The sequence below is a fragment of the Schistocerca cancellata genome, chromosome 4 (assembly GCF_023864275.1).
Source record: "Schistocerca cancellata isolate TAMUIC-IGC-003103 chromosome 4, iqSchCanc2.1, whole genome shotgun sequence".
Classification (NCBI taxonomy): Eukaryota; Metazoa; Arthropoda; class Insecta; order Orthoptera; family Acrididae; genus Schistocerca; species Schistocerca cancellata.
In genome coordinates this window covers 224,706,341-224,727,308 of record NC_064629.1, presented here as the reverse complement: position 1 = coordinate 224,727,308, position 20,968 = coordinate 224,706,341, and the positions used below count along the sequence as shown (strand labels likewise).

The 20,968-nt window shown below is 36.8% G+C and overlaps 1 protein-coding gene across 3 annotated transcripts in view; it reads left to right on the top strand.

Moving 5' to 3' along the window:
• Positions 1–3,510: 3,510 nt before the first annotated feature.
• LOC126184723 (forkhead box protein P2-like) overlaps positions 3,511–20,968 on the top strand; it is a 97,279-nt gene continuing 79,821 nt past the window's right edge. The window contains exons 1-5 of one of the 3 annotated variants that reach the window (XM_049927250.1): positions 3,511–3,722; positions 14,653–14,757; positions 15,044–15,186; positions 19,707–19,812; positions 19,892–20,744. In XM_049927250.1, the coding sequence (XP_049783207.1) occupies positions 19,903–20,744 (842 nt within the window). In that variant the 5' untranslated portion in view covers positions 3,511–3,722; positions 14,653–14,757; positions 15,044–15,186; positions 19,707–19,812; positions 19,892–19,902. Of the gene's footprint in view, positions 3,723–3,808; positions 3,913–14,652; positions 14,758–15,043; positions 15,187–19,706; positions 19,813–19,891; positions 20,745–20,968 lie in introns of those variants that run through there. The other 2 variants (XM_049927251.1, XM_049927252.1) reach the window with 2 other exon arrangements.

Sequence of the window (20,968 nt, the reverse complement as noted above, 5' to 3'; positions counted from 1 at the left end):
TTACAAACGTGGGATAGGTATACAATGCACTGAAATAAATATTCTGTTGCCAAGAAATGAACGCTAACAGTAACTGTTTTCCTGTTATTTCTGTCTTACTTTTATGCAAAAGGTGTCCCATAACTTTTTAATCGGACGATGACGTCCTGATGCAGTTGCGCGCAAAGCAGCTTGTTCTTTTTCTTTTTTTTTTTTCTTTATTGATTTTCAATTCTCCCCGACGGGGGCGGGCTGTAACAGCTTGTTCACGCTACGTCTTCTTTAGTACTGTTCAAATGGCTCTGAGCACTATGGGACTTAACATCTATGGTCATCAGTCCCCTAGAACTTAGAACTACTAAAACCTAACTAACCTAAGGACAGCACACAACACCCAGTCATCACGAGGCAGAGAAAATCCCTGACCCCGCCGGGAATCGAACCCGGGAAGCCTGGCGTGGGAAGCGAGAACGCTACCGCACGACCACGAGCTGCGGACTTTAGTACTGTTTCTTTCGTCAGTAATGACTATGTATTTCTCTCTATCTTTTTAATGTGTCGAATATTCCACTTCACTTGGACTTTACGTTGCAAATGATGAGAATGCACGCAGTGAAATGTTTACTATCAGTTCGCACAGGAACGTGAACAATTGCACACAGGTCAAATAAGTTGCGAAAGCGTCGGAAACGATATATAAATTACATGGTTAGCCTGCCCGATTGGTGAGTGGCTAAACCGTCGTGCTGCGGATTTGTAAATTCCACTTCAAGTCTGCTTTCAGATTTCCTATGTATAATCGTTTTTTCACAAAATTACCTACGTGTCAAAATTAGAAAATTGGGTATGAAGCAACTGCAAGCATGGTCTGCGTGAGAGATTCCCCGTAAACATTAGCAAGGAAGGGATTAATTTTGCAGCATATTCAGGACTAGTCCTTGTTTTCTTTGAGAAGCATTTATTTTATTTTTCAATACCAGGGATGCTTATTTCAATATCTCTCACTCGTGAGTGTGTACAGAGGTCAAACACGTATATGGTAGTTGAAACCTCATATGTGAGAGCATATTAAATACACGATTTATTTTTCAAATTTTCGTCCGTTGTCTACAGTTTAAACGCAAGAATAGTCAATCAGAGATTGCATGCACGATTGGCATTCGTTCATTGAGTTGATGAAGAATCACTTCGTAGGGTTTTTTGACACACACAGCGCCAGGGAAAGGCTTAACCTGCAGTCGATGACGGGGCGTTAGGGACAGAGCGCAAGGTAGGATTTAGGGAACGATGGGCCGGTGTTGAACTGTCCTCTTCCGAATATAACTTCAGTGTCTTATAAATGTGCTACCTCTCTCGGTACAACGCCAAGATCTAACTGGAAGTAATAGGCTAGGCGCATAGTCCTTCCAACAGTTGCACGAGCTGTCATTATTAGGTATTTTGTATCAGTTTCCCTAAGTTTGCTTTACTAACGACAGTGTAACTCTGTTTTCGCAACATCCTGCGAATAACATAGTTAAAGCCAAGGTGGGTGTTTGCCATACGTTATTGCCTTACTTGGAACGTATGTACTTAGACCACGGTTTAAGATGTATCTAAATTTTGACCACAACTTTTTTTATTCTCAGTTCGTAACTTAAAGTAGAATGTTCGTGACTGCCTGTCATTTCTAACAGATACATATTATATATACTCTCCTAGCTTTCTTGCCTTTGGCAACTATCTTCGCTGCAATAATGTCACCTCTGTCTCTTTGATGATGCTGCATTGTGTTCGATTGTAACGAATAGGTCAAAAATGTTTATATCGCGTTTCTGTTGTCGGACTAGTAGTTTGAGGCAGTAGTCTGGCAACTATATACTTCGCAAAACTGTCAATAACGCTTGTAATGTAAGTGTAGTATTTTCAGTCGATTCTGCGCAAATGTTACCGTGTGTCTCTTTATTGACACTTTTTTTTTTATTTACGGCTCAGAAGAAACATCTGAGACACACAAACTCGTTTTACAGCCCCTAGATTTTCAATTACTCCATCATCTATCGACATTCTATGTAGGTGTAATATGTAAGCGAGTGGCAATGCAGGACATCAAGGTTTAGTAAGAAAGGCTATCACAATCCTATTGAATTCCCTTTGTTTTATTCTACCCTAATCTGACGGACAATAATTCCTTGTGCTTCTCTCTCTCTGACACACACACACACACACACACACACACACACACACACTTGTTTCCTTCGTATTTAATATAGTTTTTTTCTGACGTATTAACTAACTTTATGACATATGAATTTAGAAGTTACTCTTTTTGGTGTATTGAGAAAGTTTCGAATCATGTCGAGTGTTGTGAATTTTTGTAACTGCTTAAGACTACATGGTCTTATTTTCCGAACTTTTCACATCTATTTTCTAAAAATCGCATCGTGGTTCAGTTTACATGTAAAACTATAATCCCCCTCCCGATCATCGTTACCTACTGAGTGAAGACAGATAACAGATCAGAGGCAGTTAAGGTCCTGTGTCTACTCGTAGGATAAAGTACATTTGCCATTTAAAGTTAGCCAAGCACCAATGACTCTCCATAAATGGCATTAAATCACTCCGGCGCAATCTTAACTGCATGATATTTCACAATCGAATCACTCACGTTAAAAAAATATTTTTTTATGTTAATATCGAGAGGTCTATTCTATTACATTCACAATACTCCGGAATTGTTTACAGATTAGTACAATTTGGTATTTATTCAAAAACATTTCACATACTGAAAGGCGAGAGAGTGCTTCCGGATATTTCCGTTATATCATCTCTTAATATCAGAAAGAAACGCAATACATTTCTCCTTTGAAACAGTATCATGTATAAATAGCACACTATCTTGCAAAGAGAGGTAGTTTCCCTCAGAGTAAACAACTACCGAATAAGGGCAATACTCAGTCTATTTGTATAAACACTGCATTCTTCCTTCGTTCTCTATTTCTCCATTAACTAAGCTTGTGACGTACGAATCTAGAAGTTATTCTTTATGTTGTACTATGAATGTGAGTAGTATTTATCACAAATATCGAAAAACATGGCTTCCACGACTCCTGTATATTTTTACGTGTAAATATTTCTAGCAGTTAAAAGATAAAGCATTAATTAAATCATATTCGTCCAAGACCAAGTAGCCACATATAATGATATTTATATAAGGATTCACTCAACACATCTCCTACGCGGGAGCACAATTATTATCTTTATTTCCGTAAATTCAGCTTAGAAAGAGCAGCAGTAGTAGACGCCATATTATTACACATTGCAGCTTTCTCTAATACAACTACACAATAATTCGTGTATGATTATAAGTCGGTAATACACGTAGTTCACTCGTTTATCGTTTTTCGGGAACGATAAATGTATCTCAACCATGCATATTACATTCTTCACTCTCCTGCTTGTTATTCTGGTGAAGATCGAATGCTTTGCTTACTACAGGCAGCCATGTGCACCTCATTTGAACGCAGACTCAATGAATTGACCAATCACGAATTGGCGGGAAAGCCTGCAGTGGAAAATCAGCCAATGAGCATGCTCCATTTTCAAACTTTAGTCTGTCTTTGTCCAGGTCCACAACAGACGTTTGTTAGTTCAACATGAAAGTTATGTGAAAGTTGCGCCATAGTGTAAAATTGTTATTAAACACTCAAGAAACTGCGAAGGACTTCATGCCTGAAAATAGCTGCGATTTTGTCACGGATAAGGTGAGTTTTATCCTGTCTTCCAGCAAATCGTCTGTACGTGATATTTGTAAACAGTGTGTGATGTCTCTAATATCTGCCATTACCAGACAGCGTAAACGAATTTACAGTAAGTCGTTGGATAGCAATTTTAAGACTAAATAAGCCTATAAGTGTAGTGAGCATGAAGAGTTAAGAACCTGCCACTATCAACGTAAGTAGTACTTTGCGAAATTTGTGTCTAATACTATACTGGAAGTTTTTGTTGCGACTATGTTTAGATGACTTCGGTAGCGTTATCGAGTATAATGTGGTATTCTGCGCAACGAAGTGTTGTTAATCGTGTTTGATTTCCAGACATTTTGTGTCAATAGTATAATTGTAGAAACGTTGTCTTAATCGATTGCTTTGGCGCCAATAGTTCAGAGATCACAGCGTTGTTGCGTCCCAGCATTCGTTTCTGTAATGTACGGGTGCCAAATAAAAGAACAAATCTCAGTTCGCATTCATAAGATTTCCTTGGTAATAGTTACTTATTGCACTTGATATTTTCCGTGAATTCGGTAAAAGGAATGTTAGTTTTATTTGTTCCGAAAATAGAAAAATTTAATGATTTTGCGTATCGTATGATAAGGAACGTCCGGTTTTTCGTGCAGGTGATTGTGTAAATCTGGAAGAAATTTATATACGTTTTTGGTTGTAAATATAGAATGTTTACATGAAAACTCGCTTTCAAGACACATTATTATTTGTTAGTTAGATCACGGCAATCTAAATTGCGTGAAATGAAATGCCCGTACATAAGTCTGATAACATGTCAAATACGGGGACAGCTTTTTAAATTTCGCATTGTACACAGTTGCGGCCTAAAAGTGTAAAGACGTCGCTTTGATTCAATCCATTTGGATTATGATGCGTCAAAGGACGTATACTATATTTGACATTGTGAAAATCTATTTTAATGGCGTATTTTCATTTCTGTAGTTAATGTTAAATGACTCTTTAGCATTGTAAACCATTAAAATATGTTGAGGAGCAAGCGAGTTGTGACAAACATCTTACACTGTTACGCGGGTGGTCCCTATATTTTCTAGCGTGATGCAAGCCGATACAGTGTAAAAAATCCCTAGTAATTCGTTGAGTGAAACCTGTCATCTCGAAGAAAGCAAAGAAAAAGGCAAATCTTTTGCTGTTTATTCACATATAATGCTACAGGCTTTTTGTATAGGTGGTTCCTGTCTCATTACATTCACAGTACAATATCATCTCATTGCTCGTATAATGATAGTTACTAACACTTTGTAAATAAACACACGGGGCGCCCATGATATTGTCTGGCTGTTCACTAAATATGGTCATTGCTCAGTGCTGTTAATGGAGCTGTATCTAAAAACAGCAGTACCTAGTCATAGTTGCTTTTAATAATTTTGCTTGTGTGAACATGAGTCAGTTTAATATAGTGGTCCGGTGTTTGTATCATGCCAGTATTGTGTCGGTATAATTATCATCCTGATATGTGTGCATTGTGCAAGTGATGGCCCCTTATCAGAAATAGTGACTTATGTATTACTGATTGTCTCAAAGTACTGTGTGCTGATCTTATTCTTCCATTCGGACATCAGATTGTATAGATTCCTTTGTCAGCTTTCCTGTGTGCTGCAGTTTTTAAGTTCTTTATAAGTTACCCAGCCTTTGATTTGCATAGTTTTGTTTAATCTTAGTCCAAAATATCTTGCTGTAAATATTATTTTAAGATAATGTATGATTTCAAGAAAATGTAAGATTTGTAGGTTAGAAATGTAAAGTCAACTCGTCTTGATGAACTACAGTCATGTGCCTTCTTGTACTGATCCCATTTTGTCATGTTGAGGTTCTTGTCAAACTAATTTAAAAAACTTTTTGCAGAGTTCACCTCCCATTTGATATGTCATGATATTTCTAACTCAACCCTCCACACTATGTTCAATGTTGTTCTGCTTATGCTGTATTGGTTGCTTTTGTAAATAATATGTTCTTTCTGTTCAGTTTTTTTCTGTGTACCTTTTCTACTTTGTCAAATTATTGTTTCACCTTATGTTCATTATTTCTCAGCCTTTTCATATTTTTTGTACCATAGTAGGTAAATGCTGTGGAGGTAGTTGTATACAGACAGCAAATACTGGATAGAAATGTTGCTGGTAATTAAATCATAGTCCACTGGAGTTCTCCAGACTCATTGCCAATACATGTTGAGTATATGCTTTGTAACATAAAGATGAGTTCCTTATGCACCTGAATTATAGTTAGTTGTGGACTTCAGTTTGGCTCCTCAGTTGATTGTCATATGAGGTGTTGCACATTTGCATAACTTATTTATTTGATACATACATTTGAAAATTCACTAGGGGTTATTATATGCTGTAGTAATGAGTTGGACCACTGAAATATTTAAGTGCTGAATTGTTGAGTGTAGCTAATTTCATAATGTGTAGAACAGCAAACATGAATTTTAATTGATTGGACCCGTGTAAATTTGCTGGGCCTTGTCTTGATGCTAAATGTATTCCAGAAATGATTTAGAATGTGTTAACTTCAAGTATGAAAAACGTTGATTGGAGGTTGTTTTGCAAATATTTATGGTTAAGTTAGCGAAAATGAATTTTTGGTGGTAACTGTAGAGGATACACTTCGACTAAACAGAGTATTTCCTTGTGAAGAGAGCTGCATAGAACTCGTGTCTGAGCTGGCAGAAAACACTGTGCAGACTTAAAAATAGTTATCTATGAAAATGTTATACAGATATCTAGGTTCATTTAGGTTGTGCTGCAGCATTTTAAGTGTTTGTTGTGCACTTTGTGTAAGTTATTGTTGCCTTACAGGTGAAATGTGCATTTCATTCCTCTCTCTCTCTCTTTCTCTCTCTCTCTCTCTCTCTCTCTCTGCCCCCTCCCCCCTTGCCCCATTGTTTTTCTTGTGTTTAGAGGACAGCTAGATGAAGGTGATAAAAGTTAAAGTGAAAAAATGAGTGCTCATTCAACTGTAATTTTGGCAGTGCAAAGGTGTGAATCATATGTGTATGAGGGATTTCAGTGACCTGTTAATATACACTTGTAGTTAACTGTGAAGTGAAGCTAACTGCTAAATTATATATATCTTGAAGCTGCACTCTCAAACTTAATTCTTCTTTCTTGAAAATAGTTTGAGAGGACACATAATTAAGTGTGTTTCCTTAGTACCACTAAGTACAGTGATGGTTCACAATTTTAGAAGCAAGCTTAGATTCTTTATAATTATTCGTAGCAGCTACCCTTACTGTGACCTAAAGGGAAATCTATGGCCAGTGAAATAGTGAAATTGGTCAACAATGGGTACAGAGTGTAAGAGGGGGGGGTGGGGGGGGGGAGAGAGAGAGAGAGAGAGAGAGAGAGAGAGAGAGAGAGAGAGAGAGAGACCGACCGACCCTTACTGACTTCGCCCTCATGCTGAATTGATTTGCCAGTATTTAGAAATAGCACTTGCAGTGTACAGAAAACAAACAGAATGGTTGGGCTGGTTTTTATGACACTATTCCCAAATATGAGACCCACATTTGCAGTTATTTGTTACTTCTTGGTGCTAGACTGGTTCTGTTTAATGAATGTGGAGGAGACAGGTTGGTGTTGAGAGTAGGGCCATACTAAAAAGAAAGTAAAGGAGATGATGAAGCAAACTGAGAATGGTTGCAGTGGTCTCTTTCAGCCTCTGTTTTCTTTGTTTGTTGCAGTGTGATGTTTTTTGTTGTTTTCACTTTTTGTGATAACATACTTCATTTGCAGTTTTGATTTCAAGGCTTCGTAATAAATGAAACTTTTAAACTGTGTTAACCTTTCATGTAATACTCTGTATTTTGAATTAGTTGTGTACTGATATGGATTATTGTAATGATATGCTGCTATTACTTGAAATAAGAGTAATTCATAAAATAGCAGTTAGAATGCAGTTTTCGGTGATTACTTCATTCAGAGTTTATCTAATCTTGCCTGAACAAGAATACATACATTTTCATTTGAAAGTTTCATTTAATATGTTCATGACGATGAAATGCACTCACCGCCACACCTCGAACCGAACTATAAAACTTATCTTTCAAAATGAGAAGTATGTTTTCCTTTCAGGACCTATTAGTGTTTATTAATCCATATTGTGATCTTAATTAATTGTTTTCTGTCCTCGGACAGGTGTGTTGATACATGTAGGGACGGTTGTATTTGGAAACTGCGCAAGTGTTTTTTGGAGTCCTCTTATTCAAAGCCATGGCACAAGGACTCCTTAGCAGCAGGAAACGCAGCCGAGATAATTGTGGAACAGACAGTTGCGATTTTATGCCATTACCGAAAAGAGTTAACAGTACGCACTTTGGTGAAAATGTGTACAACAATTTAGTTTCTCAGCATGTTGCACATGCTAATTTTGAGGGGGAAGACTGGAATGGATTACCAAGTCAGGGGAGTTCAACACACTCAGTGGCTCAGCCTCCCAATTACAGTTATGGTGCAAACCAGAGCAAGAGTAATAATGCAGTGATGAACACAGATATAGTACATAATGGTTACAGCAACCTGACTCCTACATCACCAAGTCAGCAGCATCCATGGATGTCAGCTCAAATTCTTAGTCAGTATACTCCGGATCTCACAGCTGCTGATAATCCATATTATTACGAAAATAACAAACTCCTCTTTGCTTTGTACATGGAGAGAGTTCAGAGGGGTGGTACTCCATTTTATTAATATGTGGCCCATTGCTTCAGAAAAAAAAATTCATTGATGTATTGAATGTTTGTTTACTCGCAGCATGTTAGCTTTAAAATGTATGGCATAGGTAAGCAGTTATTTGTGGATTACATGAGTGTTCTGGATACACACTAATTGTATGGTGCACAACTAAATATTAAAATATATTGTGTGTGAAGTTTTATAGTATGGTCCTCAGTCAATCTACATCGTATTAGCTTTATGTGGATCACGCACAGCATACATTCATTTTGAGAGTCTGGACTTGATTATAAATTACTTGACCATATTTTCTGTATTACCACACATATACTTTATTTTTACAGTCATTATTTATGAGAAGCTGAATAAGTTGATCTGAGAAGCGTATGTCTCGTATAACTGTGTTGTATATTTTTACAAGTTACCTTCAGCATAACCTATTGTGTAATGTTAGAGTGATCATATAATTAATTTTTCTTTTAACATATTCACACAGGTGTGTGCATAACTGATGGTTGTTTGCATAGATAACAACAGTATGCTATTCAAGGTCAACAAATGATTCCTTGCTGTAGTAAACTTGCCCCTGTTAAGTCGAATTGCTGTATTTATCTATTTATGTATGTATTTATTTGTGTGTATATTTATTTATATATATTTCTTTATTTATTAATATATATTTATTTAAACATAAATATATTTATTTATTTGTACAGGTGTACAATTCATTTTAGCCCATGTGTAAAACCTGAAACTGTATACATATTTTGATAAAAGAAATCCAAAGTTACTTGAAAGGTGCCATAATGTCTTATATACTTCTTACTGAAACAATGTTACTAGAATTAGCTATAAATGTAAGCTATATATGTAGACTGACACATTGCTGTGTTTGTTCCTTATTCAGTTAACATGACTAGTCAAGTAAATTGTCAGCATCACAGCAGTCACCTGTTAAATTTCCTCATTTGTTACTAATGTGTTAAAAGCACAAACAGTATTATTTGATATAGCAATGTATGTTTAAATAAAGTGTTAACTGCATCAGAATTGTGTCTTTGATTTAAAAAAAAAAAGGTATGGTTTCCGTGATAATCACAAAGTATATTGATATATATATTTGACATGTGGTGACAAATATGTGGGATTATTACAATGAATTTTGTCATTCTCCAGTTTGTATAAATTTTGGGAGATTAGGTGCAGTTGTTTTATTATAACACACACTCGGGGGGGGGGGGGGGGGGGTTCACATTGCACTGCGGCGTGATGTAAAGAAGCATTGTCAGTAGCAGTTTTTTGTTAATGAGTTGTAGGAGCTTGTAGATTTCTGTATGCCCTAGAGTGAATGTATATCTACAATATCTTTTACTATCTTTGAAAATTATTGCATAATGTCTAAATAAAAAATACTAAAATATTTCAATAGCTTTTTGCTGTGTCTATGTGCCTAGGTGGGTAGTTGAAACACACATTCTGTTTAAGGTATGCAGTTCTGCTGCATTCATACTTCATTTCCAAGTAGCTGAGGATGTTGACAGCCACAAACATATATTTATTGTAGTTCACAATATCCGTAATTCTGAGTAGAATTAAGATATTTTCAGCTCCAGATTCCTTTCTGAAGCTAAAATGTATTCCAGTGCAATAAGTAACAAATGGCATACAGAACCTACATACTTGGACACATGAAAATTTTCATCTTACTCGATCTATTTATTTGTTCGTCTCATAGATAACGTCCCCCGTTTCACATTTTGCTCTTGGTAAGTATGCAGTACTCCTAACGTTTGTGACAATTCTTGTATGAATGTTTGAGATACATAAATCAAAGTACAAGGCACTTTCTTAAGTCTAGCATCAAACTATATAGTCATTAGTATTAGAGTCTGGTGTAGGACAAATTGTGACTGTGCTTAAAGCAGAACAAGAAACACATTCCATTGACTGATGACCAGTTTAGTTTTCAGGCAACATTAGCACAAATCTCTCAATTCAATAACAGTGCACTGACAGTTTATTATGATATTTAAAAAAAAAAAACCTGTGTGCTACCAATACAAAGACACTAGTTGTTTCATAACTGAAAGAAAATGTAATAATTTTGCGTTGTAGCTCTGGGTTTGAGAACGAATGTGGCGAGAATTTTATTTTCAGAATCTTAAGTTTTCTGCACACTTTTCATGGAGTTATCCCTCATTCTGGATTAAAATTATTCTTTGAATTTTGAAATAACATAATGGTTCCTTGTGCTAGTGCTCTGATTTAAAGTGTGCAGCAGCAATCCTTAGCAATGTGTATGGATGTGCTCATACTGTTACCAGAATATGATAATTGTCTGTTAAATTTACAGCTGTCCTAATTTTCTTTGGAAAATTCATGTACCTAATATTTTCAAACAAACACTAGTACAAATCCATCAAATTTGAGAAACTTGTAGTTACTTGGAGGAACTGTCTGAATAGTACATATTTATGCAACACTCAGATCATAGAAAAGGGGATAGCTCTGGGAATAATTGGAAAATGAGATGGCTCTGGAAATAATCAAGTATGATGGAACAGAAGTGGCAAAGGAACTTTTGTTCCAGAGTGTGTAGGAGCAAATTAGTATCCCAGGGGATTGGAAGAACAGTCATATATTGGCGTAAGAAGGGGAACAGTTACGACTGTGATAACTACAGGGCTATCTGTCTATCATTAGTAGCCCATGAAGTCTATACTCATATATTGGAGAGTCAACTGAGAAATTGGTGGAGAGGGTGTGGAGGAGCCTGCTGTTAAGCCAGGGCGACAGATGCAGGATCACAGCTACACTTTAAGAACAATTGTGGAGAAGAGTATAGCCAAGAACTGGGACATGTGTCTCTTGTTTCTCAATCCTGAAGCTGCATTTGCTTCCTTGTGAAGGCACTGTGTGTGGAAAGCACTGGTAGCAAAGATGATACCAGTGAAATTGATGAATTCTGTGGAGAGTGTGTATGAACAACTGGTGGGAGTGGTTCTTATTGATGGTGAAGGGCCAGGAACATTCCCAATGGAGAAAGGACTCAAAAAGGTGAAGCCTTAGCCCCCTTACACATTAAACGTCTTCCTATATGAAGTAACTAAAACACCTAAGTGCCACGCGGGGCAGCCGAGCAGTCTGCAGCGCCTTGCCGCGGTTCAAACGGCTCCCCTTTGGGCATGGGTGCGTGTGTTTGTCATTAGTGTAAGTTAGTTTAAGTAATGTGTAAGCGTAGTGACCAATGACCTCACAGTTTGCTCCCATAGGAACTTACCTCCACCACACCTAAGAAGTGAACCCTCAGAACAAAGCTTGGAATATGGAGACTGACCAGTCTACCTGCAAATGTTTCACTAGACAGATGATACAGTGTTGGTGGGTGACATACCAGAAAGACTTCTGCAGGATGTAATGAAATGGTATGAAGAAGTGAATGGTAGCAAATGCGTAGCAAAGTAATGCGGGTATTAAAAAAAAATAGACGGGAAGAACAACCCACTATACTCTGTACAGGAAAGATTCTTGGAAAAGTAGACAGTTTTGAATACCTAGGTGCCTTACTTAGTAGTAACGAGGAAAATAAAACAAGAGTTGCTAAATTGAACTAAGAAAGCAGTCTCAATGTACTGTCAGGTGAATAACATAGTAGTAGCGAAGAAAGAAGTATGAAAACTAAAATGCAAATTTACAGTGCAGTTATGGCACCAATTACATGGAATGGTGTTAAAGTTCTGCAGTACCAGAGAAACACACAAGTTGGATCACTGCCAAAGGAATGTTCATGAGAACAGTAAGAAATCCTAGAAGAGATTGAGAGAAATGAAAGAGACTGGTCAAAATAAAGCAATGTATGTGGTGACGGAGGGGTGTCAGATGAGCTAGTATGGGCTTGTTTAAAGAATCGGAAAGGAAATAAAAGCTAAAAAAGTATTTGGAATATGTGCAGGGAAGAACAGAATGAGGAAGACCCTGCTTCACTTGGGAGGACTGGATTGAGAAACTGGGACAAAGGAATGCAAAAACAATTGTGGAAATGAAGAAATTGTGTGAAAATAGTGTGGATAGGAAGAAATGGATAGTGTGGCTACCCAAAGCTGGAAAGCATAAGGGAATTGAAGAAGAACTCTTCAATAATCTTTCTTATATAAAATATTTTTAATTCCTTTCTGGCGTTATTGTTTCATATTCTGTGTATTCAGGAACAGTCTTTCACAGGCATAGTAAATCTCATTTCAGATGCCTGGATTTTACTTGTTTGCAAATGACCTACAACACACTTCTCTAGAGCACTGTGGGGACATTTTGGGTCTTGTTTCTTAAGTAGCTATTTGTAGTTCCACATGTTTCCAGGCTTTGTGACTTTCTGATCTATATCTTTGTCATACTCATATGTAATATCACAAGCCAGATAATTGAAAGGCTGACCAGTTCTAATGGTATATTTTTCACTAATTTTTTTCATCTTGTGAGGCCTGTCTTAAAAAAACTATTACTGTTTAGTTTCCTTTGTGAATATAGACTATACAGTGTTTAAAGGCACAAATTGCACCATTTATATTACAGAAGTATGTTAGTGTCTCAGATTGTGTAAATTTGGATTCATTTGGTGAATAGTAGAGTACCGCAACAAAATTCCTTCATTTAGATGTGACTATGTTCTGTGCTTGGTGGCCATTCTACAGTCATTTCACTCTCTAACAGCATAGTCTTCTATATCATTGTCTTAGGCTTCACAACTGGGTCATTCCTTTGGTTGTTACTTCATATACATATTGTTTCCATGGCAGACTTTTACGTAGATTTTGTGCTTAGGCTTACAGTATGCCCTGGGGTACAGTTACAGGGTGTCAGAGTACAGCAGTTACTGTTGTGATGAGCCTCTGTCCTCAATATCATACTACGAGTGATTGCCTTCTGGAGCACATATTTAAATGTCTGCTGTGTACTTAAGAGTTTCTATTGCTACTGTTTATTATATGTTAGGCCCTCTGAAAGGCTAATCAGTTGCAAAGCAATTATTTGAAGATAGAATGCCTTAATTTGCCAAGTGGTGCCAAATTATGACCGATGAAGATCTCCCATGGTTACAGCTGGGCGGTTTCTGGTGAAGATTCAAAACTGCCACCCAGCTTAAAACCTACGAGCTATACCAGGAAATCTACATTCACTTATGTCAAAACTACAAGACTTAAACCTCTTCTTTACTCTAATTTATCTTGTTTCGATGTTATAGTTGGTGCCTCATAGAGTGTGAATACATGCCTAATATTAGAAAAAGGCAAGTACTCTGATGTATGATTCATAATTGTAATTTTTGTAGCTAGGTATTGAAGCCCCCCACCCAACCTTCTCTCTCTCTCTCTCTCTCTCTCTCTCTCTCTCTCTCTCTCTCTCTCTCTCTCTCTGTGTTCTGCAAATTAAATGAAGTTCTTACAACAAAATTCATCACAATTCTCATATGAATCTGAAGCTATTGCCAGATCAGCGGTGGAGTTGTAGTCATAGGTGAGGATGCTCCAGGTTAAATAATGGAGAAGGTGAAAACCATGATCTTCTCTTTATTACTAGGTGGAGAGACATCAAGGGGCATTTGTAAACCACAGAGGCTGAGGATAGACTAGCTCATAGATTGACCTGTTGTGGAGCCATAGTGCTACCCAGTGTGTTTTCTGATGCTGCTGGATTGCTACAAAATGTTCACATCATTTAGGTAATGACAGACAGTGGGACAAACGATAAAACCAAAATATTTTTACACAAATATGGCCCATGTGGCATAAAATACGGATTTTGGTTGGATAGGCAGATGGTGACTACAAAGATTCACTGTAGATGCATGTAACATAAAAAAGGTAGAACACTCTGAAAACTGAATATTATATTGCAGTATGAAAAGGTGTTTGCATTTGAAAAACAAATATTTATGTCCTTGTTGCAGTAAGGGACCGCACTGTGGAACTTGTTAAGTACACTTAACTTTCAAAACTTCTAGACTTTTTTTCTTTTTCTTATCAACGTGAAATGTGGTGTTCATAGTGATTTAGTTTTGGTGCATATGATACGTATTATTATGGGATTGTTGAATATTAAATTAGTTTTTAAGTTATTAGTGGTCTTCATTTGGTCCTTTCTGCAAGAAGCCCACTTACATTGAACATTGTCAAAATACCATCATTTTCTGATTTGATACCTTGCCTTTTTTTTTTTTTTTGTAGGTTACCTTTGTCTCTTGTCGAGACAAGTTTCGTTTCAAGATGTGCAAAAAAAGTAATTGTATGATACCTATGGCAGCTGTAATACCAAGAACATTTGTACTGAAGGTACGTTGCAGTTTATTTTTCCGCTACTCTTATAAAGAAATTTACAATATTGTTAATTACTTACATATTTTCAAGTGCAAAATCTCATGTTCACATTTGCCATTACATAGGTTCTTAATGGGCATGTATTCTGCAGACTATTTTGGGAAAAAAAACTGTGAACCATTACAAATAAGTGCTAGAGCAGTTAAATATAGTAACATGTCAGAAAACATTATGTACATTGTTGTGTTACAAACTGTGATGTATTTGGGTTCGAATGTTCATTATTACTGATTTTTTATAGTGGCCAACAAAGCATCCAAGGTTTTGGGAAATGGCTTTATATAGATGCACGAGAAGTGACACCACAGTGCATTCTGGAGTTTGCTGTAATGTTACTCTGTATTAAAATTCAGAAGAGGATGCGTAAAATTTCAGTCAAAAAAAGTGCGTAACAACACAAACAATAATAATGATAATAATAATAATAATAATTGTATTAATAATAATAAAGATGATGATAATAATAATCAGCATTTAGTGTTCTCCCGTGAATTAAATTTTGAGTACTTAATTTATATTCTTTTGTTTGTAAAATAAAAGTTGTATTCCATACAACTCCCAGCTAACTTTCTGTTGAAAAGTTTGAACTTTACTAGAATGTATGAAAGTGATTGTGGTCATACATTCAGTTTCATAAGGTTACAATGAGTGTAAACTTCCAGTAACAACAGTCTTGTGTTGCGTTGTTGATTACTGAAGAAGTTGAAATAATACCTGATGTCAGTGCTACTGCATATTATATGACTTAAGCATGCAGTCACCTTATAATGTATCCACCTATGGGGAGAGAAGAACACGACTGACACTTTACCTGACGGTTGAGATTGTCAAGATAAAGGAAAAATATTTGTGAACTGTTGGCTCTATTTATCTGAACAAACTCAAATTGACTTAAAGTAATATTTTATTCAAACATTTCCATCCTGTAATTTTTTCGATTTGTCATCTACTTAAGTAATGTGTGAAACACAATTGATGTTACATTCTGCTTTAAGGATGAACTAACAGTTTTGTACTTGTCAAAATATGCACAGAATGAATATTATCATTTAAAGTACATTTATTTGTACATTTTAAATTTTATGTGTGATTGAATCATTCACAAAAATGAATTGATGCATTAGTGTATTAGGTATTAATAAGTAGCAAATACAAAAATTTTATTTTGGAAACACACCAAATTTACACTGCGTGATGTAGATTTATGCAACTAAGTATCAAAGTAATGAGACAAGTCACCCTCTGTCAAAGGAATAGTTGTACACATGCACAAGAATGGGTGCGGGGGAATCTGCATCATAACAAATAACATTGTTACAGCACCATTTTCGGTCATGTGGATTCAATGGAGTCATCTGAACCTACTGATACTGAATGCAAATTTCATTGTGTAACATAAGGATGATGTGGTGTTTGATGTCATACAATTGCAAACTGGAATGGAATGAAACACTGAAAGTTTTTTTGGTGATGGCAGACTGATCCGTAGCATAGCCAGAGGTCTAGATTAGGTTGTTCAGTGACAGTTTGGTCACGAGTTGGTGATGCCATTGAATGTGAATATGGAACCTTAGATGTGGTTACATACTTAGTGGTATCGTAATCTGAGGTCCAGTTTAGATTGAAAGGTAACAGTTTAGTGGTGAGTTGGCAAGCTGTGTCAAACGCCTTTGTTTATTCAATTCAGTGTGTTGATTCAAAATGGCCTTATTTTACCAGTTACAAAGTGGGAGGCATTCAGTCTACATATCTTCCAACAATGCAGTGTCAATCTAACAAGGGAACCTCCCCATCGCACCCCCCTCAGATTTAGTTATATGTTGGCACAGTGGATAGGCCTTGAAAAACTGAACACAGATCAATCGAGAAAACAGGAAGAAGTTGTGTGGAACTATGAAAAAAATAAGCAAAATATAAAAACTGAGTAGTCCATGCGCAAGATAGGCAACATCAAGGACAGCGTAAGCTCAGGAGCGCCGTGGTCCCGTGGTTAGCGTGAGCAGCTGCGGAACGAAATGTCCTGGGTTCAAGTCTTCCCTCGAGTGAAAAGTTTAATTTTTTATTTTCAGTTTATGTGACAAACTCATTATCTTTTCATCACTTTTTTTGGAGTGGTTTTCACATCCACAAGAAAACCTAAATCGGGCAAGGTAGAAGAATCTTTTTACCTATTTGCCAAGTGTACAAGTTAGGTGGGTCGACAACATATTCCTGTCATGTGACACACATGCCGTCACCAGTGTCGCATAGAATATATCAGACGTGTTTTCCTGTGGAGGAGTCGGTTGACCTGTGACCTTACAATCAAGTGTTTTCGGTTCCCGTTGGAGAGGCACGTCCTTTCATCTACTAATTGCACGGTTTTGCGGTGCGGTCGCAAAACACAGACACTAAACTTATGACAGTGAACAGGGACGTCAATGAACTAACGGACAGTCATAACTTTGTGAAAATAAAAAAAAAGTAAATTTTTCACTCGAGGGAAGATTTGAACCCAGGGCATCTCGTTCCACAGCTGCTCACGCTAACCACTGGACCACGGCACTACTAAGCTTACATTATCATTCATGTTGCCTATTTTGCGCATGGACTACTCAGTTTGTATATTTTGCTTATTTTTTTCATAGTTCCACACAACTTCTTCCTGTTTTCTTGATTGATCTGTGTTCAGTTTTTCAAGGCCTATCCACTGTGCCAACATATAACTAAATCTGAAGGGAGTGTGATGGGGAGGTTCCCTTGTAAGTGAAAATGACAAGTATATGAAGCAAAGGAGTGGTGTACCTGTCCTTCACTGCAGATGTACCCATCAGTCCAGTTGCATTGCTAGGAGGTTGAACAATCACTGCCTTAGTAATATTCTCGAAATAATGTGGGAGTGGTGATCAAAAGTTAAGTGTTCAAGGGATCATGTTCTTCCCCAATGACACGCATTATCACTATGTGACCACAATGTGTGGATTTGTCGAGGAGTTGAAATGCAGGCACATCCGTTTGCAAATTGTTGCCCTGCTTTGAACCTTTTCTTCATTTCTTTTATTTCTTTTGCTTCTCAGAAGTAAAAGAAAAGAATTAGGGGAAATTTAGTGAATTCCAGGACGATAGTCTGCACAGCATTTCCCAAGTAACCAGGTTGTGAGAGTTTCCTCAAGTAGGTTGAGAGAATACACGCAGTTCATGGAACTCAGTGAAGGATACTTTGAGCAAACTGGAAAATTTCGTGAACTTTGAAACTGAATTACTTACACAAAATATTCATAGTGATTTTCTTATAGTGGTGATGAAATTTGTTTGCCATTACATGCAGTACATGGAGGAAATTATGTGAACAGGAAACTTTTATTCCACAGATTAAGCATGATTTTTTCCTTCTTGAAAATGTCAGTTGAAGATATAACATTGCAACTTCCCAACAAATTAAAACTGTGTCAGACTGGGACTCAACATCGAGACCTTTGCCTTTCATGGTCAAGTGTTCTACTGACTGGGCTGCCTCAGCACAACTCACAGCCTTACTTTTTCCAGTACCTCATCTCCAAGGCTATGTCTAAGCCATGTCTCCACAGTACTACTTCCAGAAGTGCTATTCGTACAGGGTATGCCAGGGAACTGTCAAGTTTCAAACATAGGTGATCAGGTACTGGCGGACGTAAGGCTGTGAGGGTGGGACGTGAGTCATGTTTCAATAGCTCAGTTGCTGGAGCACTTGCTCAAAAAAGGTGGGTATTGTAACATTAATTAATTATTGGAGTACTCAAGCCAGACTAATGGTAAATGAACTTTGAAATCATTGATGTATTTTGTGAAGTGTTAAGTGGTATTGTGCCTCATGGACAGTGTGGGCTTCCAAATATCCAGTATATTGTGAAAAAATCCACAAAACTTTATAGAGAATGTAGGGTAATGGGGTTTTAAATGAAATATATGAGTGGGAAGGCAACTGTTGCTATATTATTATTATTATTATTATTATTATTAGTAGTAGTAGTAGTAGTAGTAGTAGTAGTAGTAGTAGTAGTAACAACACAGAGACATTAAATCTCATTTAATTATCCAAAGCTCCTTTGTACCTTTCCCATACATCAAATCTATACATCTAGGAGGAATGTGTGGCCATTTATAAAAAAAGTAATATGTTTCCAGATACCTCTTTCCAAATGATGTACTGTAAAAATGTCGTAACCATACTACTGTTAATACTGAAAGATCATTCAAATTATTTTCAATTAGTATCAAACAGAAGAAGACAAGTGCGTAACACTTTATTCAAGGTACAGCCTTAGTGTGTAAAAGTTAAAAATAATTGATACTATCTGTATGTTTTGTTAATCATCTTGATGTTGAAGCTCTTTTGTCTGTGTTTGCTTTAACAGTAACATATGTTTTTGAGTGGGGTCCACCTTTAGCAAAACATGTTTTTATTTTTTGTCCCAGACTTGTACCACTGCAGTTGCAGCATCATCAGTGTTTTTTTTTTTTTATTATTGTGGCTGTTAAAGATAAGGAATGTTCTTTACTGTTTAATACATATAAATATTAGTTTTTAAATCGTAATTACAGGTTTTTGAAGAGCACATAAAATTGTGTTTTCATACCTTCTTACCACATGCTGTGGTTTTCCCGCTGTATTACATTTTTACAGTTACTGTTTTTCATTGCAGTTTGTCACCTGCAAGTATATACAACTTAATGTAGGCTAAACATTTACGCAAAAATTACAATTTCTTAACTGTTATGGCTATGTCTGAGATTAATAATTCATGTGAAAGGTTTTTTTTTTTGTGTGTGTGTGTGTGTGTGTGTGTGTGTGTGTGTGTGTGTGTGTGTGTGTGTGTGTGTGTAGATGTACTCCATAATATGCTCCATCATGTCTATATAAACAGCAACATGTCTTGCATTTTCAGGCACTGGTAGTGCTTTGACGAGATGATGATTAGTCATTAATATTGTACTTCGTCGAAAGTAGTGTAGTGTGGTTGTATTTGCTGGATGAGCAAGAATGTAACCTGGGTAAGTTGTTGATGATTGTACTGTAGTTAATTATAAGAGGACTGGGCATTATTTTCTAATATATTTTTCTTTATTGCAGAAGTTACAAAAATGGATCCTTTTTTCAGTACACAGGATACAATGTCTTTATCTCTCCAAGAGATGCTTGACTGTGACTACAAATCAGATTTGGAAAGTGTTCTGGGGACAGACCTCAGCCTCTCGTTAAGTGGAGAATTTCCTCCGGTAGACTTAGAAGGAGCATTGGGTACTTCAGATGATATGGCAATGTGGCTTACTAATGGCTGCTTGTATAGTGAAAATAGTAACTCGTCCAGTTCAAATTTGAACCTGGATTTACTGGGTTGTGATACTACTGCAGTGAAGTTAAATCCAAGTACTGTGTTGCCAGTGACATTTGTGACTGTTCCTCAGGCACCACCTAAGACTGTTAGTGTTATTGTTAGTAAACCCTTGATGCCTTGTGAAGAAAAGCTGTCAGACAACTTAAACACTTCAGTGCCAAGTTCTTCAGGAAATACTGTTATGTCCCAAACAGTTTCAGCTTCCACAAACAGAATAGAAACTCCAGTTAACCAGTTGTCAACAGCATTGAATGCTTCAACAGTGTCTCACAGTGTCAACAAAGTCATCACCAAGACCGATGCTTTTCAGTCAGTAATGACAACAAAAAGTGTCCCAAACATTATCAGCAGTACAAAGTTTACACAGAAGGATCATGTTCCTGCTCATCAGAGTAATGCGGATTTAATTGCAAGGTCCTTGCAACCACAGCCTAATAGTAGGAAACGTGACACCAAAAACTTTGATATGGAGTTTGATGAGAGACCTTATCCAAAGCCTGCATACTCTTACTCGTGTCTTATTGCCATGGCTTTAAAAAACAGCAGGACTGGGAGTTTACCTGTATCCGAAATCTATAATTTCATGTGGTGAGTAACAATTACAGTTTTATCAGCTGTAATTTTAAGCTTAGTGTGTAGTATTATGTACTTGTATGTAAAATTTGTAACTGAAATGTTTTGACTGCAAAGAACTCTGAAACTATGGTAGCAGGTCTTCAGGAAATGGCCTGAAAAATTGAACCATCAGACTTATTTTGCCTCCTTATTACCATATTCTTTGAGAAAAAAATTTGTTGTTTCTACAGTTCTGC